Raw genomic sequence first — 22856 nt, forward strand, 5'->3', positions numbered from 1 at the left:
CTAAGCCAGTCATCAGGCATTTGGGGAGCATTTAAGCAGCCTTAATGATTTCCTATTGAGAGAAAGATCAGCACAACAATAGAGTTAGGAGTCTTGTGGGGGAAGCAGACATCCCCAATTAGCAAGAATTTTTGTATGTAATGAGCAACATCTAGTCTTCAGCTTTTCAAATGTTTGCCCAAGAGAGAAAATGTGTTTGCAGTTTTTCTTTTTAAATAAGCTAGATTTAGCTATGCATTCACTGAACCCTCACGCTGTATCAAAACAACACAGCATCCAGTTATTTTCTTCTCAACTTGGCATCATCAGGGCCACCCAGAGGATTCAGGGGGCCTGGGGCAAAGCAATTTTGGGGGCTCCTTCCATAAAAAAAAGTTGCAATACCATAGAATACTATATTCTCATGGGGGACCCTGTGGGACCCAGGGCCTGGGGCAAATTCCCCACTTGCCCCGCCGCAGGTGGCCCTGGCAATGATCAAGGGCCCAGATCTTCAACGGTATTTAGAACCTAACTCCCATTGATAAATAGAGATAGGACAAGTCCAGTGCTCTGCAGAACTGCTGTTTAATGCTTCTGTACGTTGATGTGTTCTTCTCTATTTGTAAAGATTCCTGCATGTATATAAAGCAATCAGGCTTCATCCTGAGTATTATGCACAGAAAATGAATTGCGAAGCAGAATGGACTTATCTTTCTGAGTAAAAGCCATTGCATTCCCACATTTATAAATTGACCTGAATGCACCCAAATACTAGTTTAAGCATAAGGTGACGGATATGGGGATGTGAATTCTGTGTCACTGATAAATATGGACAATGCAATCATGTCAAATGCCAGAACTTTGCTTTCAGCATAATATGTATCTCATATCTGCTGTCTGCCCTGCTGTAGGGAATACTGCTGTTAAGAACCTGCTACAATGTGTAACATCCTCCATGTCATTTGATATCATGTGAAATGTATCAGTGGCACAGAATTTTACCACACACACATACATGTATGGAGTAAACTGTTTGCAAAATGGCCTTCATGACAGGGCTTGGATCCCTGTTTGTTGTTAATGGAGAGAGGTATAAAATTTACAAACAACAAATCATTCACTAAACTGAGCCCCTTTTCCTATTCAGCAGTAGTCTGCAAGCACACAGTAAGGCTCTTCGTTATTCAGATGGATCAGTGACTGTTGTGCATGGACAAATTTCTTCCTAAAGATTGCTCACAAACTGGTTACCTCAGTGAACATTCTAATGCTCATTTGATAGTTTGCGCTCTGCGGTTTGTCATCTTTGTCAGCTGATTGTTTTTGTTCCCTGATTGCCTTACCTAATATTTATAATCCCTTCTGTCTGTGTGAAAGATGCCATCTTCACTGACACAATAGGAACCTCCAGAGCTAAGTGCATAGCTTGAGCTAAAGCTCTACCTATAGCTCCAGCAGACTCAGCCACAGAGAGAGACCTCTAACACACATTCACGCTTTGATAATGAGAAAGGGTTTAGTAGAAGTTGTATCCATTAGTGTGGTACATTAGCGTGCTACATTTTGCTTTCTCTTTTTATGTTCCTCTTTATCAATAAGGCACAAGAGAGAAATGTCAGAGATGTCCACGAGACCCCTGCCATGTCTGCTCACAACTTCACAGGAATCATATTTCCCAGCAACAAATTTGTTTTTCGGGTTTTCATATGTTTTAAGTGAAAAACAAATATCTCCATTTTTTGGCAGAAAAGCCAAATCTTCAAACTGTGAAACTGCCTTAAACAAAATTTTTGAGTGAACCTTTGTGAAAATGTGTCCTCATTTTCACCCATCTCTGATCACTATGAGCCAGATCCTGTTCAGGCCAGGTGATCACGATGGGCCCTTCTGAATCTGTGGCACTGGAGCCTAGCCTGTATCAGACCAGTGGTTGGTAATCTCCATGAAGGGGCTAGGGAGCAGGAACCTTTCTCCTCAGCGGGCAGAATGGCTGCAGAGCTGCTCAGAGAAGGCTATTTCTGCCCAATGGCTGACCTAGCACCCCATGACCCTTTGTGAAAAGAGAGGACTGAGGATCCATGCAGCACACAGTTCATGCTCTACCTTGTCCCCCATCCCACCCTGTATTGTCACAGGTAGGCCAATGGAGTTGGGCTCTGAACTACATGTTGGGGTTCATGCTGTGCCACTTTTGAAAATGGACTCCCTGTGCGTGGAACCATACTGGTTCTGATGCCGGGGAGACCTCCCTAACTCCAGAGATGACTAGATTTGCCTTTCCATTTGGTGAGCTTATAAAATACCCATAAAACTTGTTCTAAGTGAGCTCCAATATACTGGCAAATTCTAAGCACATGATCTCTTGGAAATATGGAGGAGAAGGGATGTTCTGGACATTAAAGAGTAGATGAAAAAAAGTACAAGTCATTCAAATGATCCCTGTGTGCGCAAAGCCACGTCTGCATTTTGCAGAGGGAAGGAAAAACACTGTTTAATATGCCAGAAATGGGATAGAAACATGAAAGATGAAGGATTAGCAATGAAAATAGAGCTGGGGAAGGAGACGATCTATTTTTCTTAATTCAAAGAAGAATGCAAACAGCAAAGAAAGATAAATTTGATTTTTTTTCTGAATTTTATACACCTGGCGTTGAAAAACCTTTTCTAAAGACGTTAATGGACTTTTCAAACTCTTTGCCATGCAAGCCATTATTTGGTCTACTGGCTTAATTTTGTAAAGTGCACATCTAAGGTAAAACTTCGCCTGAAAAGAAACCATTCAGTTTTCTTCCTTTGCTATGGAAACTAGATTTGCACAGTGAGGGGCCAATTCTGAGATGGAGTTGAGTTCCTCCTGCAGCCAGCTGAGTGCCTTCAGTTTTCATTGAGGTCCATGAGAATCGAAGTTGCTGAGCATATCACAGGATCCGGACCTTGTGGCTCTATTTAAATGCACATTTTTCTCCACTCATCTTCTAGAGGGACAGACAGACATGTTGACTGCATGGTATTCACTTAAAAGAGATACAAAACTTATGATTTGCAAATGGATGGACTTTTGCTGACTACTTGTGCATTGACTCCAAACACAGACGGAAGACAAACTCTTCTGGGCACAGAAAGGAATAATGAAAGTATTAAAGCCAACTCTAAACACACTGGGCCAGATTCTGCCATCCCTAAATGCGTTGGGCCAGAGCCTCAGATGGCATAAACTAGCATAGCTATATTGACTTCCAACGACACTGCACTGACTGCTAAGAGATGCTCTAGCTAGCCTATCACAACCAGACATCATGTGCTTGATGCAGGAATCACTGGGTGAAATCCTGTGGCCTGTCCCTTGTGATCCACTTTCCCATCTAATCATGTCTACTGTTTCCAGGGGCAAGTCTGGGAATGGGGAAAACACAGTCACTTATTTCTTCTCTAAGGGATAAAGAATACAGAAGAAACTGGGTGAGAGCAAGAAACTTCAGATTTTTGTATCTATCTGTTGCCCCTGTTTGGCCCCTCATTACTGGAATATCTGAGTGCTCTATAATCTTTAATGTATTTATCCTTACAACACCCTTGTGAGGTATGGAGGTGCTATTATATCTTGTTAGCTGTTTCCAGTAAGAAATGTTTATATGTCGGATGGTAGTTGAAGACAGAAGAATCCAGGAAACAAAGCTGCCAGGAAATGTTACATTTTAACCTCTTTAGAAACAGCACTAGTAATTCAGGGCTCAGTTGTGCCTCAGAGGCACAGTCCAACACAGTGGCGGCTACAGGCACCAGCATGCCAAGTATGTGCTTGGGGCGGCGAGCCGCTGGGGTGCTCTGCCGGTTGCCGCGAAGGCAGCAGGCAGGCTGCCTTCGGTGGCTTGCCTGCAGAGGGTCCGCTGGTCCTGTGGCTTCGGCGGACCTCCCGAAGCCGCGGGACCAGCGGACCCTCCACAGGCATGCTGCCAAAGGCAGCCTGCCTGCCGGGCTTGGGGCGGCAAAATGCCTAGAGCCGCCCCTGGTCCAACAGCTGGACTTGGTGCAGAATCACACCGTCCCAGAGGGAGCACTGGGAAGCACTCTCACTACTAGAGTTCCCACAGGTGCTGAGCTGCATGCACTCTACTATATCCCCTGTTTAGGATGCATTTTACTGCCTACTGTTCAGTGAGATGGATCCACTGGCAGCTCTAGAAGACAGGCACCGATAGGCCATCTTCTCCCTGTCCCTAGGAGAGTAAGTTGGGAGTCCCTGTGCTTGCTTAAATGCAGGAACTGGAATACTGCATGTCTCAAGTCAGGATCAGATAAGTGGCAACAAAGCTGCTTGTGGCCTTCCTGTCACTGAGAAACTGCAAAAGAGTCAGGCTGACTCTGGCCCTTTGCCGTTAAATACCAGGCATAAAATCCTGGCTCCACCTCAATCAATGGGAAAACTCCCGTTGACTTCAATGGAGCCAGGATTTCATCATGGCACTAGGGTTAGGCACCCAACTCCCACTGATTTTGAATGGTACTGTGCTTTATAAATCCCAGCTCAAGTCTTTATGCTGTTCACCACTAACATATTTTGCGGCACTGTAAAAATTGCTCTACAAATGAAAGATATTTGTTATCTCTGTGATAAGAATTAGGGAGCTTGGCACTAGCTCTTTTTAATATTCATCTGCTATTTTCTGTGTTTTCCCTTAATAGTCTTATGTTCATTTTATCACCATTTGGCTAAACGGTATGACTTACAGAATAGCTTCAGCATTCTGCCTACATTTGGGTCCCACATCTTGGGCTCATGATTGTCTAGCACAGTTTGAGGACGGAGTATTATTCTTTTTCATGGAAAAAGGACAACACTGGTACAGGACCAAGATGGAGAACGGTGTTATGGCTTTCCGTAGGTACTGACCCACCTGCACTCCAAAACAAAAATCAAGCTTCCATCAGTGGGTTGTTCACCTCCTTAAAGGTAAGCCTCTGCTCAAGGGTTCTGATTGCAACAGTATTCAAGGCATGCCAGAGATCAGGCCCTTCAAAATCCTCTTAATCTGCAGAAATCAAGGAATGAAACGTCTATTTTTTTTGTTAACGGGAACATGGTGTTATTTAATGGACTTGACCTTTTCCTGCAGGATAGGATACAGTTTTAATCCTCAAAGCCAGATAATCTCCTTGAAGCTCCCAGACTGTCGTAACAGGACTGACAAAGAACTGACAAACCCATGAGTGGAGAGACTCATGCAGTTTTCTCTGACCAGGAGCTCAATAATTACAATACACCAGATTAAAAGGATTTCTTTGATCATTGAGCTGAATGTTTAAAAAACATGACAGTACACATAAAGATAGGATCTCTGTTAAGTGAGATTGCTTCCATAGTAAGAAGAACTGCTAATCTATATAACAACATTCCAGGAGTCTCATTCTGTCCATGTGTCACTCTGAACCCTAGAAGGTTTGTTGAGTCAGTGTGAAGTGATGGAAATAGCTAAAGCATGGCTGAGAGCAATTTTTGTTTAGAATATCACCAGGTTCAATCATCACTGGGATCTGTGGTCTGTTATCATCCAATTTTTAAGTTCTCAGCCATTTTGGGCTTTTTTTTTTTTTTTTTTTACGCACCTGACTTTACAGATTACACCAATGTGACAGCATTGGCTTTCAGCTATTAGTGGTCAATAAATGCAAAAAGAACAAAATAATGATTAGGGAAAACAGCCATTTTCTAGATCACTTTGCTTGCCTCTGGCCAGGAGCTCTTTTCTTAATGAGCTCATTGGTATGGTGCTTTCAACCATGCAGACAGTAGCAGTTTACAGCGACCAGAACAATCATTTTTATTTCTCTTTGCTTTATAGCCAAAATGATACATATTCATATTTAGATGTAACTTTCTTTGCTCTGCTTTTCCACATCGTTATCATCATATCAGAAGATCTCTCCTACAGGTGGCCAGAGGCACATAACAGCAAGAGAGATACAGTGGGAATGCTTTGCAGGGCAATTCTTAGTGAAGGATCCTGATAAGATGTGTAGCTTGCCATAAAGGCCCGTCAAGGGCTTAAAAAATCCCAGGCAAATGAGGGACTACATGGGAAAACACACAAGACAAATCACCCATTTGTAGAGGAAATGAGTTTAAAATCTGCTCTCTTGGGCTTTCATTTCTCTTATTTATTGATTTGTACTATATCTGGTTTGATATTAAGGAACCCTACCGACAATCAATGTTTCCAACGGTAAATCAGTGCAGCCATCGTCTGTCCTACTGACATGGTCCAGAATTCCGTTCTCAGGCAAAACTCCCATTTACTTCAGTAAACTCAGAATCATGCCTAATAGCCCGAATCCAGCTAAACACTTACTAATGCACATAACTGTAACTTAAAGAGGCCTGTGTTACTGGATCAGTTACAAAGTTTATATTCCATGGGTCTAGGGACATGTAGGATAACAAAGGAAAGAGTAAGTCCAGTTAATGATCAGATAGGTCTCTCTCTAAGGGCCTAATCCAAAACCTATTCCCAGAGACTCCAGTATGTTTAGTATCAGACTCTAAGGGCCAGATTTTCAAAGGTATTTAAATACCTAAAGATGCAGATAGTCACCTAATGGCTTTATCATAAGAGTCTAAGCAGGTTAGGTGCCTAATTCACATTGAAATCAACCTTTGAAAATCTGTGGCGAAGGGCTTCCCTTCAGGGTTTACAGGATGAAGAGAAATCACCCAGGGCTGGAGAATGAGGGAAGGTCCCTAATTCTCGCACTATCCTAGATTCCAATTTCTTAATGTTATTGACAATAAAGTTACTTGCATAAACTAATAGCTTATGGCCAGAAATAGAAGAGAGGATGGGAACTGTCCTTTCATGATTTGTGGGGGCACCAATATGTGTGACTATGGGAGAAAAAGTAATATTATATAATATAACCAAAATAAATTCCATCAGAACTAAAATAACTGCTTAAAAATTAATCGAACCAAACTGAATGGACATCAAAGCAATTTTGTCTAGTAAATGAAATGAAAGGCAGCAGTTGATGCAAACAGCACACTCTTACTGTAACAGGCTCACCTTATTAAGGCGTTCAAGGGTCTCTTTTAGCTTCTGCTGATATTCACGTTCATTTCTGTACCTGCAAATAGGACAAAGAAGATGAAGTCGAGTGGCTTATCTCTTCACATACTGTGTCTCCATCTACAATATCATGCACTATAGAAGCGTCACATTTAAGTTGACTATGAATCTTGACCAGGCCCACAAGGTTTATTCATAACTTAAGCATAGATCTTTGGCTTCAGATGGTGAGTGTAATTCTTGTTTTGATTAGGTCCCTCTAGTCTTTTCATCAAGCAACAAGCACAATGAAGCGGATGGACATTTGCCGTGACTTCTCCAAAGAAAGTCTGAGGATAGATCTTTTCCAATAAAATGTCAGTGATTTACATTTTACAAAACTGTATCAGACAACAGTGCTCACCATTTAAAAGTCACTATTTACCAATAGTTACCAGACTCGATAGCTGAGATATCACAATATTTCATTCTGCTGTTAGAGGAGATAACTGTGACAGTGTATCTGGGATAATCTGGTGTGATACAGTAACCACTGATAAATGTTGACATTTTAATTGTGCCCACGGTAAATAATGTTGCAATTTGTGGTGCACAGTTGATTTCAATGGGAGTTTCATCTGAGTAAGAAGTGTAGAATGAGGATACATTTTGATTTTCTTGGTTTTTTTTAATATTACCCATCATTTTATATTGTTCATAAACTCCAATGCAGATTTTAATGAGCACATTATTTAACATTGCCTGCTGAAACTAGAAAATGCATGAACTTTTACATGCCATTATAATATACTCCTATATATATGTACAGAAACATACACATATGTATATGTGAAATTTCCTTTATTCGAGAAAAATTGGCAATAAATAAATAAGAAAATGATGTAGTTTATGCTTTGTTTCTCTCTGAATTAAGATAAATATGGCATAAAAGGTTATATTTTAAGAATGTCAGCTTTGTATTGTAATGTACAAAGAATCCTCTCATAAAGAGATTTTTCTCATGGAAAGAAACAACCACCACCACCACCCCTAAACGGTGATATATTGATTGATGGTAGTTCTTTCTTTGGAGATGGCACAAAAGAACCCTTTTGCAGAATCTTCTCCACTTTTTCTTTAAGAAAAACAAGACTGTAAATAAGCTGCTTAACCAGAGAAGTAATTAAATGAGATGCTGCAATTAAAAAAACAATTAGAAACATATTACAATCCTGAGCAACCAGGTTTTATCATCAAACACCAAACAAATTGCTCATCAAAGTCAGGTTGTTGCTGGTGGCTGAAGAATGAGATAGATACAGCCTGGCTGCTTATTCTTTGCTCTCTGAAGTAATTTCTACTACAGAAGTGCAGAAAACAAAATTGCCATCTTTTCATCATCTACTTTAAACATTTTAAAATACAGTTAGTTAGCTCAGGGAATGGAAATCTTCTGTTTATCTATAGAGTAGGTGTAACATAGGCTATGGTAGTGAATACTGCCTGAGGCTTAACCTAGGAGGAAAGCATTAAAGAGTTAGAAGAGAGTTCTCTCGTTCTAATAATTTAATCCTTCAACTCTCTCCCAAAATCATCAGTTCCTTCCAGGTGAATTCATGGTTTCCAAGGCACTTGTCCAGTCACTAGAAAACTCCTTTCATTCAACGCTAGATTCATTCACTCCTGTGGAAGCTGTCCCACTTTGTATAAAATTCTTAAATATTCATTGGAGCAGAAACTGGAACATGGGTCTCCCAGGAGAGTGCCCTAACCACTAGGCCACCGTGTCATTCTCACCCTCTTTCTGACCCAATGACGATTGAGAGATAGAAAGAGACCGATTCCTGGCAAACCCTACAGCTCTGTGGTTAGGGCACTCAGCTGGGAGGAGGAAGACTCTGCTCCCAATGAGACAGCATGGGTACTTGCACCTTGATCTCCCACATCTTGCATGAGTGGACTAACCACTGGGCTATTGAGTATAAGGGGACTTCTCCTTGTCAGTGTTTCTTGAGAAAGGACTGATCTGGCTTAGTATATCAGAGGGGTAGCAGTGTTAGTCTGGATCTGTAAAAGCAGCAAAGAATCCTATGGCACCTTATAGACTAACAGACGTTTTGGTGCATGAGCTTTCGTGGGTGAATACCCACTTCGTCAGATGCATGAGACATGTATTCACCCATGAAAGCTCATGCTCCAAAACGTCTGTTAGTTTATAAGGTGCCACAGGATTCTTTGCTGATCTGGCTTAGGCACCTAATTCCAGGAAAGGTTTCACAGCTATGAATCCTGAGCAGAGGAAGGCACCCCCTCCAGCCCAGGGGGTGGGGGTGGGGCTTAGGTCACACGCCTCACCTTGGCATTTACCACTGTCTAACTTAGGCAGCTCCCTGCTCAGCATGGTGGCTTCTGTGCACCCCATTGTTAAGGCTCCTAATTCTCCCCATGCATCTCAGTGGGGGTGTCTGGGTGCCAAACTTGAGGCTGAGGATTCCAGGAGGTGGCAGGGTGCCTGAAGTTAAGTATCACATTGCTGAGCTTAACTACCTTGTGTGGGTCTAGCCCCAAGTGACTCGCTCCAAGTCACACAGGAAGTTTGTGGCGGAACTGGGAGTTGAAAGCAGGTTGCCCCATGTCCTAAGCCAGCATCCCGCAACTGGGCCATCCTATGTCTCTCTTTGCAGCGCCCCCCCTTCCACACAGCACAGACCGTCTACAAAGGGATCAGGTGGGGCTAAATAAGCCTCTTTACTCCCTGCACAGTGTTGCAAGCGCAGAACACAATGCTATTATTCGGTGCCAGTGGTGAATTGGGAACTCCTAGCAAACTGGTAAAAAAAATGAAAAGGTTGCTTAGTTTCACTCTCGCTTCTGTACATTCATGACTTTCTTCTGCTGAAATGCTGTTCTGTAGCTTCCTAAAGCAGAGCTTGTCAGTAAATCACAATAGCTGTCCAAATGTTTCCCAGTGCAGCAGCAAAGCCATTCATCCTCTGAGTTAAGACCATATTCATTATGGAGCTTTATTAAATTGCTGACCTAAAACAAATTTTATTGGACCTTGTAAATCTCTTCAATGTGCAGTTGGCAACAAACAGTTCATTAATTTGCATAGATATATTCTGGCAACTGGGAAAGAATGAAAATCATAGTACATCATGAAAATCATACAGCCATGGTAAAATGCTGCTCTCTCAGTAATTTAACTGACTGAATTCAATAGAGATGAGGCTGACAGAGTCTGAGTCCAGATCTCAACTCCACCACAGTTCAGGGAGGGGAGATATCTGATTCTGGCTCATTGACTGAATTTCCATATAGTCCCATTAACTGAAATATACTTAGCAGCCATTTCCATCATTGTCGTTTAGCCCAAAAGCTAATGGCATAAGAAGGCTGTTATAACACACATATGTTACTCCACTCTACACTCCCTTGTGTGTTCATGTATCATCTGAGGATAAAGCATTACACTCAATATATTGTGATGTTAGCATGACCACCTCTTGGAAGAGATTTAAATCAATCCCCATTCTGTTCTGCTCTTTTCTGTACATTAAGAGATCTATGCAACTTCTGAAAAAGTCTTTCACACATACATATGGATATCACATGTTTAAATGCATGGTTACTGCACTGGCTTTATACACTCACTAAACTGCCAGGATCTTATGGTATTTGTTGCCTTATAAAGCTCATTAGTACAGTTCTCATAAGAAAGGCGTGATAGAAAACAAAATTATATTCTATTCTCTTTCTCTCGAGCTGTTTCTTCTATCGTGGAGCCCAATCATGCAAAAATGTGCATCAATAAAAAAATACATGGGAAACTGCTGAAGAAGTGCAATGACCAGTTGACTATCCCCAAAGGTGAACAAATCACATGCTAGCCAAGATTTTCAAAGTGACTAGTATTTTCTATGCCATTTTTTAGTGCCCAACTGGAGACCACCTTAAAGGCATCTGATTTTCAGAGGGTGGGAAATCAGTGCTTTCTGAAAACAGGCCCCTTTAAGTTGCCTCCAGTTAGGCACCCAGAAATTGTGACACTCAGAATCTCTAGTCACTTTTGAAAATCTTGAACAGTGAAAGGGCAAGTCAGTCAGAGGACAGACCGACTGGTGTACCTGTGCTGATATGGTAAGTATGTGAGGGGCTGAAACTGATGAACTGAAGGTCAAGGTCTGCAAAGTCGTCTTTTACCCTCATGAAGCAGATACAGGTACTAAGATCCTTATTCCTAATAAAAATGTGATCCTTAGCTGGCAGTGTGGATCCAGGGCTAGACAGTGGACAGTGGACTGGACAATGTTCTTCATACCTTGTCTGCTGCCAAGCAGCAAGCAGAAGAAGTCAGCAATGGAGGGGCTGTCGCTTCACTTGTGTTGCTGCATATAGAGTATGAGTTGCCACAGGAGTAGGGAAAAGCTAGTAGGTGTCCTTTGAAGAAGCTGCCTGATTCAAGTAAGCTAGAGCAGACCTTTAAAAGATCCACCACTGCATTGCTTTCCTCTTTCAGCTGTCAGAGAGCTACCAATATTCGAATTCTGCCACTGCACCCCAGAGTTCAGCTATTTAACAGAATCCATGAGCACTCCCGTTAGCTGATGGCATCTGCCTATTGAATATGAGGGACATGTACAGTCTAGGAGTTATAACAGGACTCATCTCCATTTCTGAAATGCCAGACTTCAGCAGTGGCTAGAAATATCTATCTCTTCTCCAGTGGATAAGTAGAGAGAACTTATTCCTCACAGATGTAGACCTAGCCACAATGATCCACATCTTTGTTATTCAAGGCTGGACTACAGTCATGTTCTCTCCCTGGCATTGATACTGGGAGGCTTCCAGGAGTTGAATGTGGCTCAAAATGCAGCGTCTTGTCTCTTAAGCAGAACAGTAGACAAGAAAACATCACCACATTACTCAGCATTCAGCCACCCAGTGCTGGACTCAACTCATGGTCCTGGTCCTGGCCTTCAAAGTGCCTAGATGCCTGAAAGCTGCCTCTCCCTTAACTCACTCCAAGAATATTAAAATCAGCAAGGAAGAGGAAGGTACCTGGGATGAAGCTTGCCAGAGCTGGAGACAAAACATTTTCAGTAAAGGATGAGCAGCAGAGGAATTCCCATGTACAGGAGGTCAGGATGACCCCATGTCTTGTCTCCTTATGGCACAATGAAGGAGACGTACTTTCACTAAACTTTTCTCACTGGAAACACCAATGCTTTGGCTTGTAAGTCCTTCTTCCCAATAGATACCTCTGCCAAAGAAAAGACAAACTATGGAATGCAAGTCCCACCAGGACGATGCACAAGCCTAAAATACTTGCATTTTGTCTTGCAGTACCTGTAATTGGCAGACTAAGAATGTACATGACATAGCTTATACTGCTTATCTCTGAGGTACTGACTACTACTTGTATTAACAAGAACAACGAGCCCAATCCCAAAATCTTCCTTATTTAGTTCTTACTATATACCACTCTCAATGAAGTATTGTCACTGCTATGCTGCCCCTTTTGGTAGTGTAGTCCACTAGGGCCTGGGTGTGCCCTTCCACTAGGTGTAGGGTCCTACCAAATTCATGGTCCACTTGGGTCAATTTCATGGTCATAGGATTTTAAAAATAGTAAATTTCATCATTTCAGCTATTTAAATCTGAAATTTCACCGTGTTGTAATCGTAGGGGTCCTGACCCAAAAGGAGTTGGGGGGGTCACAAGATTATTGTAGGGGCGGGGTTGCGGTACTGCTGCTGGCAGTGATTCTGCTTTCAGAGCTGGGCAGCTGGAGAGCAGTGGCTGCTGGTTGGGAGAGGCAGAGGCTGCTGCCAGCAGCAGCACAGAAGTAACACCCTTACTTTGGTGCTACTGCCTGCAGAGCTGGGCCTTCAGTCAGCAGCCGCTACTGTCTGGCCACCTAGCTCTGAAGGCAGCAGCGCAGAAGGAAGGGCGGCAAGGTATGGTATTGCTACCCTTACTTCTGTGCTGCTGCTGGTGGGGTGCTGCCTTCAGAACTGGGTACCTGGCCAACTAGGGTGACCAGAAGTCCTGATAAAATCTAGACTGTCCCGATATTGAATTTGTCCCACGTCCCAACTGAAGTATAGCTGGGATGCCATTTGTCCCTATATGTTGTTTCGGGCATTTTTTTTTCCTTTACACTCACACGTCCAGGTCTTTGGTGGCAATTTGGCAGACAGTCTCTCAGTCGCTGATGATCTTCAGTGTCGGGTGCTTCTGTCTTTGGTGGCAAGATTTATTACCCGCCGTCAAAATGCCGCTGAAAACCATCAGCAACTGAAGGAGCCTCCACTGAATTGCTGTCGAAGACCCGGATGGGTGAATGTAACACTTAAAAGGCACCCTCCCTGCGGCAGTCCCGATATTTTCCACTTAGCATCTGGTCACCCTATGGCCAAAAGCCATCACTTTCCGGCCACTCAGCTCTGAAGGCAATGAAGAAGTAAGGGTGCAATACTGTAATCCCCCTAAAATAACCTTGTAACCCCCTGTAACTCCCTTTTGGGTCAGGACCCCCAGTTTGAGAAATGCTGATCTCCCTCGTGATATCTGTATAGCATAGGCTAAAAGCACATAAAAGACCAGATTTCATGGGAGGAGGCCAGATTTCATGGTCTGTGACGTGTCTTTCACGGCCGAAAATTTGGTAGGGCCCTAATTATGTGTCTTGTGCGCAAAGTCATCTCTCTTCTAGGTGGTATCACATTTTCGGGTGCAATATAGATCCTCTGAGGGGCGGTGTTACTGCCTCTCCTGTAACTTGATTGCCATAGAATGCTTTGCTGTTGTGGCTCTGTTTGGATGCTTCCAGCCAGCATACAACCATGCACTTGAATGTCTTTCAGCAGCTCTGACTCCGCAATTCTGATTCCAACAGCCTGCTTGTTATACACTGTCCCTCTCTGGACTCCAGCAGCCTTGATTACACCTGGCAAAATGACCCATCATCCCCTAGTCCCGGATTTTCCCCAAACCATGTGATCTGCAATGTCCAGCTCTCTCCTGGACCATTCAGACATACTAAGGTTCATTTGTTCCTTTAAAGACACAATACCCAACAGCTTGCTACATTAACAGAGTTAGCATTCACTTTAAACCAAACAAAGCACTGCCTGGTTTAGATTAAAAGTAAAACAAGTTTATTAACAAAAAGAGATAGGATTATAAATAAGTTCACGTATAAAGGACAAAGTTAGCAAACAAAAGAGAAAAATGCAAAGACTTAGCAAAACAGGCTACAGCCTTTGCTCATGATAGTTTTCTTACCAATCTACCTTCCAGCAAGATCGCTGACCAACCCCTCAAGTCAAGGATCTCCCACAAAGTCCAAAGTGCTCATTTCCTTTGTCTTCATAGGTGAAATATAACTTGGGGTTCTCTGTTAGTTCCTTTGTAGTCCAGTGAATCTTTAAATGAATTCTTCTGAAGGTTCCCCCCATCAAAGTAACATTCATTCAAGCTATGAGGAAAGCGACAGAGTCTCTTGGTCTAGGGAGTTTCATGCTGGCTTCTTCCCACTCTAGAGTTTGCTAAATGCAAATTTATCTGTTTCCTGCAATCTCCTCTTCCTGCTGTCTTGATAGTCCTGCTGACCGTCAATGGAATTTGTGTGCCTGTTGTCTCTTAATGTACCTTGGAAATATCTTCCAGGTGGCAGAATTACATTCCTTTGTCTAGCCCTGCCTGTCAGTTGTACTTTGATAACATTATTTCTAATATGTTTATAATTTGAAAGTTGTCCTCCATACATATGCCACACACTAATATTAATGATCAGTATGTCATTATCTTTCTGCTGATATCTTACATAACATAATTAGATACAACTTATGAAATTAGTGAGTTGGGGTACACTGAACTGGTCAGGCCAGCTGACACACACTATCAAAATATCAGCGAGCCCCTTGCTGTCTTGCATTGGGAGGCTGTTAGGGTTACCATGGGTCAGTGGATGTTGAGGGCAGCAGAATGTGTACAGGATGGTCTGGAACTGTTTAACTGGATGACATTTTGAAGACATGTACAGCCACCTCCTCCAACCTCTTACTAAGGCTCACTGCTGTCCAGTGCCTGATGCTCTGGTCATGGTGCATTTGATGGATTCAGTCATCATGTATGTACACCAAACAAGTCATAGGTAACAGGGGAATAAGAAGACTGGAGCTAGGACATGTCTACTTTTCTGTTCTATTCTATTTACTCAGGTTATTTTACTGAGCTCATCACCAAAGAATCTGAGCACCTTTCAGTAGAGCATTAAGCAATGCCATACGCCCTGGCCATGTCTCACTCTGAGCAAACCAAAAGCAATGGCTTCTGCAGATAGGGTTTGGAAAGCGGCTCTGAAGATGCTTACCGACTATGGAGCGCTTCTTATCTCACACATTCCAGCTGTTGTGCTACTAGAGGTGTGCCCCGTACCTCTGATTACCAGTTACACGGTCCCCCTGGCTTCACAAAAGGGGTCCAGTTTGGGAGAAATATCAATTAGATTTAATCATAACAAAAATTGTTATGAAGAATTATTGAGGAATCCAGCACCCAGCTTTATACCTAACAATCTCCAGGGAGTTACATTATGGACAAACCCCATGAGTTCTATCTTTGGATATATTTTAAATGAAACACTCTGTTTTAATGAGTAAACCTTTAATTTTTTTCCGTTAAAAATTATTTACGCTTAGACATTGACATTAAAATAATCTAGTTTGTAATAACTTTCTGAATACCATGAAGAGAGCGAGAAATATACTCTGTATTTTCAGCCTTCCCACATGCAAAATATAATACTGCTATGATAATTATACTTAATACAATTAACATAATTAGCAACATGGTATTGTAAGCTGTGGTAGGCAGTCTGCAGGAATACTTAAGTGAGTTCTAGAGAAAGAAGTCATTATTCATTGATACATAGAGTCTGAATTATTCATGCTAATATAAAGAGATGTGAATCCCATTAAAGATAAACAAAAAATAAATTTGAATGTAAGATCTGTTTTCAAGTGGTTCATCAGGATTTAATTCTGTAAATAGTGTAGCAACCCTAGTGCATTTAAAATGTAACTTCAGAAGGACGTGTGATCTAGCTCAGTGGTTTTTCAACCAGAGGCCGCAGACCTCTGGAGGTCTGTAGACTTTGTCTAAGGAGTCTGCGAAAAGTTGTGGTTACCATAGAACAGTGTTTTTTAACCTGTGGTCCACAGAACATGTGGTCCACAGACTATGTCTAAGATTTCCAAAAGGGTCTTCACTCCTATTCAAAATTTTTTAGGGGTCCAGAAATTAAAAAAGGTTGAAAACCACTGCAAGTCAATAGAATAAATTCAGTGTGTGTGTGTGTGTATGTGTTTGAGTGCTAGGATGCTAAAATCTTTGTATTTGTAAGAGGCGGGGGGGTTGGGGGGAGGTGGTATATTTGAAAACAGGTAATCAAATGTGCCAGTTGTAGCAGTTATTTTTTCTTTTTGGTCACAGAAAAAAGCAAGTATTCTATACTGCAAAAAAAGTGACATAAAACATGTTTAAGTTGTGGGTACCATTAGTGGGTGTGGTAGAAAAACATCAGTGACTGGACAGTCCAGCCAGCAGAAACCAAACATAGAGCAGCTAAGACAGGACACAATTCAGCTCAGTGAGACTCCATTGGTGTGAAAAGCTATACAAGAGTAAAAAACAAACCACAGCCAGACAGACCCCTTAAATATCTGTCAGAGGTAGGTACAATTCACTCAGCAGTGTCCATTCCAGGGAGCTACATGAGCATGATGCCATCTCTATCATTTCCCTCCTTTCTCCCAGGGTTAAGGACCGATTTTCTTTATTGCTTTTTTATTAGAGATTTTTCATGATTCCTGCCAGTTTAGGAAATGTCTTCTTCATATACCTTCATACTTTGCACACTGAAGCAGAGTGCCTCTCTGTCATATTCACTCAATGTGCAGCAAAAGTAAAAAAAAAAGCTAACGTAATGTTAGGAACCATTAGGAACGGGATAGATAGTAAGACACGAAATATGACGGTTGTACTATATAAATTGATGGTACGACAGCACCTTGAATACTACATGCAGCTTTGGTCAGTCCATCTTTAAAAATATATATATTAGAATTGGAAAAGGCTCAGTGAAGGGTAACAAAAATGTTTAGGGACATGGAACAGCTTCCTTATAAGGAGAGATTAAAAAGACTGAGACTGTTCATCTTATAAAAGAGACAACCAATAGGGATATGATAGAGGCCTTGACAATTCTGAATAGTATGGAGAAAGTGAATACACAAATGTTATTTATCCCTTCACATAGCACAATGAAATTAATAGGCAGAAGGTTTAAAACTAACATAAGGAAGTACTTCTCAATACAACACACAACTTCTTCATACAATGCACAGTCAACCTGTGGGATTCATTCCCAGGGGATGTTGTGAAGGCCAACAGTATAATTGGATTTAAAAAAATAGATAAATTCATGGAGGATAAGTCAACCCATGGCTATTAGCCAAGATGGTCAGGGACACAACTCCATGCTCCGAGGTGTCCCTAAACCTCTGCCTGCCAGAAGCTGGGACTGGATGGCAGGGGATGGATCACTTGATCGTTGCCCTGTACTGTTCCTTCTCTCTGAAGTTCCTGGCACTGACCACTGCTGGAAGATAGGATACTGGGCTAGATTGACCTTTGGTCTGACCCAGTGTGACCATTCTTTTGTTGTCACTCTCTGTCACAATGGTTGCACAGTCACTCCTCTCTGGGTTTGGACTGCTTTGTGCCTCCCTATTTTGATCTCTAGTTTATGGTCACCTTCTGTATTCAAGGAGAGTCTGTCTCCATTTTGCACATTTCACTGTAGTGAGTTAGTCTGATGGCCTGATAGTTCTGTAGCAGTCTTGCTTGCTGCTTTTTTTTATTGGTTCTTCCCAGTGACCTGTATACTGGTATTCTAGATATTGGATTAATATCTAGAGTATTTTGTGCCTTTGGGCAGATTTCTTTGCTCTGAGGATCAGGAAGTTAAAGATGTTGATCTTGAGGAGTGATTTAGAGTGTAAATGGAATACAGCATTTTTTCCTGTAATGCAACCAAGTCTGAGTCTATTGCTCGATTTGGGCTACACAGGTATGAGTTTCTGAAAGGATTCTTCTTGTTCCTGTATTGTTAAGGGGGGACCAGGAGGGATGGTAGTTTCTAATGACGTCTTCAGGCGCAACTGTTTTTCTCTAGTGATGCTGTTTTGTTCTTGTGTCTACTATCCAGGTTGAATTCCTTTATATAAATCCCAGAAGCACTATGCCTTGATTTTTGCAAATCTATATTGTTGGGATATCTGTTTGCTTATTTGTCTTAAATTCTTTCCCAGTTTGCCAGAAGGAATTAGTGCTTATCATGTCCTTAATCTGCTATTTTTTTCTTTCCTGGGCTCTGGTATTTTCTGCTAGAGCATTGGATTGTAGTTCTCTAGTAAGTCATGGTGAGCACTCACAACTTACAGGTAGAAGCTAAATCCAGAGGCTCCAAGGCAGAAGGACAAAAGCAATCAGTGTAGTTACTCAAGGATCTCTAACCCAGAAAGAGAGACGCAAAAAGGAGGGTGCACTGCCTCATTCTTTAAAATGGGCAGCGTGTATTCTTGTGAGTATTTCTAGTGATCTCAACAAGATTACTCCTGAGAATAAGTGCTATTCAATGTGAATAGGGATTGCAGAACCAAGCCCAGACAGTCCAAGACCCCCATAGACCCTACTAAGGGAGAAGAACTTTATGAAGCTGAAGATACAATTAACATATATGTTTAAATATTATAAAATACAAGCTACTGTATGTATAATAAGCAACATACTTTTCATAGTAATTCTTTCATACCACTAATAGCTAAGAATAGATTCAATCTACCTCCCAATGTATTCAAAAACTAGGAGACAGGGGTAGGAAGAAGCATTAGGCACTTGGGGGGGAGGAATCAAAAAGGAGACATTTAACATTATTTAAGTTTCAAAAAGTTCTTGATTTACTTCATTTTTTTTTTTTAGTAATAATAACAATGACACCTGGCTCATCTTTAGTGTGTTTCATCAGGAGATCTCAAAGCACTTTACAGAGGGGTCAGTAACATTATCCCTGGTTTTGACTTAACCCTAAACATTTGAAAGTACAAGGATTTGCTTTTCTCTTTCTTCTCCTGTATATGAGATCAAAATCAGTCTCATCAATTGTCCTGTAGAGTAACTGGAATCTTAGCTATGAGAGGCCACCATCTCTCCTTAATAAGCACATCTGCAGAGCTGGGTCTAGGACTCTGCTACTACAGCTCCTAACCGACTGGATCTTAGCGCCTGAGTTAAGAGACGTTCTTGCCTAACCATCCCATACAGAAGAAGCCTTATGTCCATTCAAGGTGCTATCTGCCTTTGAGGACAACCATCTCATACAGATTTAATGCCTTAATGGGTAAAATTTACTGCTGTGCAGAAGGTCAAAGGACTAGGCACCATATACCCCCCTTTTGAGGGTTTACATAGTAAATATAGCCTTAGTATAGGAGTAAATTTGCATTATTGGCTGCATGACTGGGCCTTGGCCAAAAGCATTAATAGTTATTATTCCTGACAATCTAAGTCTTCGCACAGAGCTCATGAATGAGTTTTCAAATAGATTTAAACCATCTAAGAATAACCAGCAAACTGGCTTTGTGCTAGAGAGACATGAAAATACATCAGACAAAAGTCACCTTTGTCCCTCAGCCTCCCAACTGGGTTGTGCCTTTTTTACTGTGCATCTTGCAGACCTAAGCATGATGCTCCTAAAGCTGACAGCGTGCTTACCTATGCATTCCCTGCAAAGACCATGCTACTGGTAATAGGCAGGAGGAGTAACTGGTGCACACAGAGCAGTACTCTCATCAAATGCAGCCTAGGGGTTCTCTGGTGCTCCTAGTTACGTTCATCACTTTTCTTCTTCTTTTTGGAGGGGCATATTCTGTGCCCCCTAGGAGCTCACTCTCCCCCATCCTCACCCTGGAAGGAGCTCAGTGCCCCCACCACCCTGGCAAAAGCTCACTCTTTCCTCCCCCCATTCCCCAGCCTGAGCTCACTCTTTCCTCCCCCATCCTGCCCCGGTTCTGACAGAAGCTCATTCTTCCCTGCCCCAGCCCCAGCCCCAGCTGGAACTCATGTAACCCTCCCCTCCCTTACCCCACTCCTGGGAGGAGTTTGCTTTTCCCTGCACCTCGGCAGGAGTTTGCTCTTCCCTGTCTCCGTGTTCCCGGGGCCAGAGAAGTTCTGTGCCCTGACAATTATTGGGAAGGCCCATGCCCCAGCTTCTCCCCTCCCCCTTGAGCATGCCCCTGTTCTTGGGCACACTGAAGTCAATATAGCGACCATGCATCAACATCCAGGACAGATCCTGGCCCTATGGAATATGTCTTATGGCTTTTTGACTCATTAGGCAATTAGAGGATACTGCTGTCAGCCAGGCCTTCTCCTACTATGAGATAGCAAGCAAATAACACAATTTGAAAGCAGGGGCTGTGGAGGTTTGAAACAAGAAATGGGACTCGCCTCCCTTCCCTAAAGAAATGCATCTAACTAAGAGAGCTTTCTAGAGCCAGACCAAGGCAAAATGGTTGTTTGAGAGAAAAGTGCTTCTACAGATGAAAGATGGCACGTTCCCCCTTAACAGTGATAAACACCCCTAGAAAGTGGTAACATGTAAGGGTAATAGACACCCAGAGTGAGGAGCTGGGCAGCACCCCTTGACTCTGGCTGGCTTACTTGTTACGGTATTCATCAAGCATGCGCTGTGAATCCTTGTCCTCACGCTCCAGTTTGGCCCGGTCGGCAGACAGCTCACGGATGCGCAGGCGGTTCAGCTCAATCTGCTCAGTAAAGGCCTCCTCCAAGCCGGCCAGCACATCCATGCGCTGGAAGGTCTCCAGCTGCTTACGGAAGATAGTGTTCCGCTGCTCCAACATCCGGGCCCGGTTGATGTAGTTGGCAAACCTCTCGTTGAGCTCCTGCAGGTTCTCCAGGCCCTGGGCTTGGGCCAGGCTGCTGAAGTCTGAGGTGCCCCGGAGCTCATCATAGGCATCAGATCGCTCATACTTCTCCTTGCGCACTTCCCGCAGGTAGCTACTTCTATACATGGCTTGGGGGAGGCTGTGCATGCCCAAGATCCCCTCTTCTGTGTGTCGCTGTCTCTCCAGTTTGGATCAGAAATGTGTTTGGGGGATTTAGGAGGGAGAAATAGAAATTAGGCTCCCCATCCTCAAATGCCAATGACTTCTCTCCACAGCAGTGTGTGGCACTAAATGCCAGCCACCAGCAGCAAATTAAATAAAATCAAATAGCCCCGCCTCATTCCTCTCTGCCTTTCCAGAGGCTGTCAGCAGTTTGAGGGACTGTTTTCTTTCTTTCCATGAGCTGCAATTGTGTGTGGCCAGTATGAAAGAGAGAGAGTGGCGTCCAGCTTTTGTCGGTGGATTAGAACGCTATAAAGCGACCACAAAACAAAGACTCTGCAGTTTTAGAGGCTTGAGTTCAAAGCATTTGGTGGCTAGATTTTTGGGCTTGGAGTTGTTTGCACGAGGACAGTGTATGGAATCTTTTTGCTGAATCAGGGGTTTTGCATGAGGGGATGAGCAAGAGTCATGTTTACCTTTTGCCTGGTCTAATGTTTTTTGTGATTGTTCCAGAACAAAAGGGGAGCTGCGTACAGAAGGACAGTGCAAATGAGCCCTGCCCTGTGAGCAATGGAGACATTGACTCTAATGCTTTTCTCTCTTTCCAGTGGCAAAATAGGACTTGTCCTATGCTCTGTGCTCCAGAACCACACCCAGCATCACAGTGAGGGATTCAGAGACTACGATGGTGTCTCAGCAGGCCTCTGTCAATAATCCTTTTATCAGAGGCTGCTTTTCAAACATGAGCACATCTATGTTAGAGGCCCAGACAGTACACCTGAGAACCCTCATCAACACTGAGGTACCATAACAGTCGCTTCAGGCAACTAAGTGCAAATCTAGCTGTCCACATGTGGAAGTAACTGAGAGGGATAAGTCTGGAAATTGGGTTTTAAATCATATAAAGAAACAAAATTAGGTTTTGCAATTATAAGCCTGAGCTCCTGATCATTTCCCTGGTGTTTACATGCACAGCACTCCACACTTAACGCTGCACAGGATCAATCCCTTGGGGCTGCCCTCACTCTAATGTACCCTGTCTGGACCCTGGATTGTCAAGAGTTCAGCTCCCTTTTAGGCACCTAAATAATAGCCAGATTTTCAAACCTGCTCAGCACCCACCACACAGCCAGTGTTCTCCTGGAAGTCTGGCCAAATACTGTGATGCAAGTTTAGAAGCTGGGCTCTTGAAAATCTGGCCCCAATTTTGAGTGCTGAGCTCTTTTGAAAATTTGGTCCTTGGTTTGTATGCTTATTGGGAGAAGGATGCTATTTATTTGACACAGCATGTAAAGAACCATTCATACGTTTGGCACCATATTAACAATGATACAATGCCTGATTTTTAGACACGTTGAACAAAAAACAACAACTGTGGGTCTGATTTTCAAAGATAATACTGAGCAGAGACCACTGATTTCCATACAGCTCTGGCCGCAAGGGCTGGCTATAATTTACATTCTCTCTAGGCAGCTACCAATTTATACCAGCTGAGGATCTAGTCCATTCGGTGCCACAGTATTTCACTGTGCCATAGTACTAGAATTCCCTCTGCTTCAAATGGGGAACATCACAAATACTATAGGAAATTAAACTACCACATTAAATGCTGGACTGTTTTTAATGGCACTCCTGG

General features: G+C 42.7%; 1 protein-coding gene across 1 annotated transcript in view; it reads right to left on the reverse strand.

Moving 5' to 3' along the window:
* The window catches only part of BFSP1 (beaded filament structural protein 1), a 40638-nt gene extending 19454 nt beyond the window's left edge, over positions 1-21184 (reverse strand). Inside the window, exons 1-2 of the mRNA XM_032806363.1 lie at positions 20814-21184; positions 7041-7101 (exon numbers count right to left, since the gene is read on the reverse strand). Of these exons, the coding sequence (XP_032662254.1) occupies positions 7041-7101; positions 20814-21184 (432 nt within the window). The remainder of the gene's footprint in view (positions 1-7040; positions 7102-20813) is intronic.
* Between the last annotated feature and the right edge of the window lie 1672 nt (positions 21185-22856).

The sequence above is a fragment of the Chelonoidis abingdonii genome, chromosome 3, assembly GCF_003597395.2.
Source record: "Chelonoidis abingdonii isolate Lonesome George chromosome 3, CheloAbing_2.0, whole genome shotgun sequence".
Classification (NCBI taxonomy): Eukaryota; Metazoa; Chordata; order Testudines; family Testudinidae; genus Chelonoidis; species Chelonoidis abingdonii.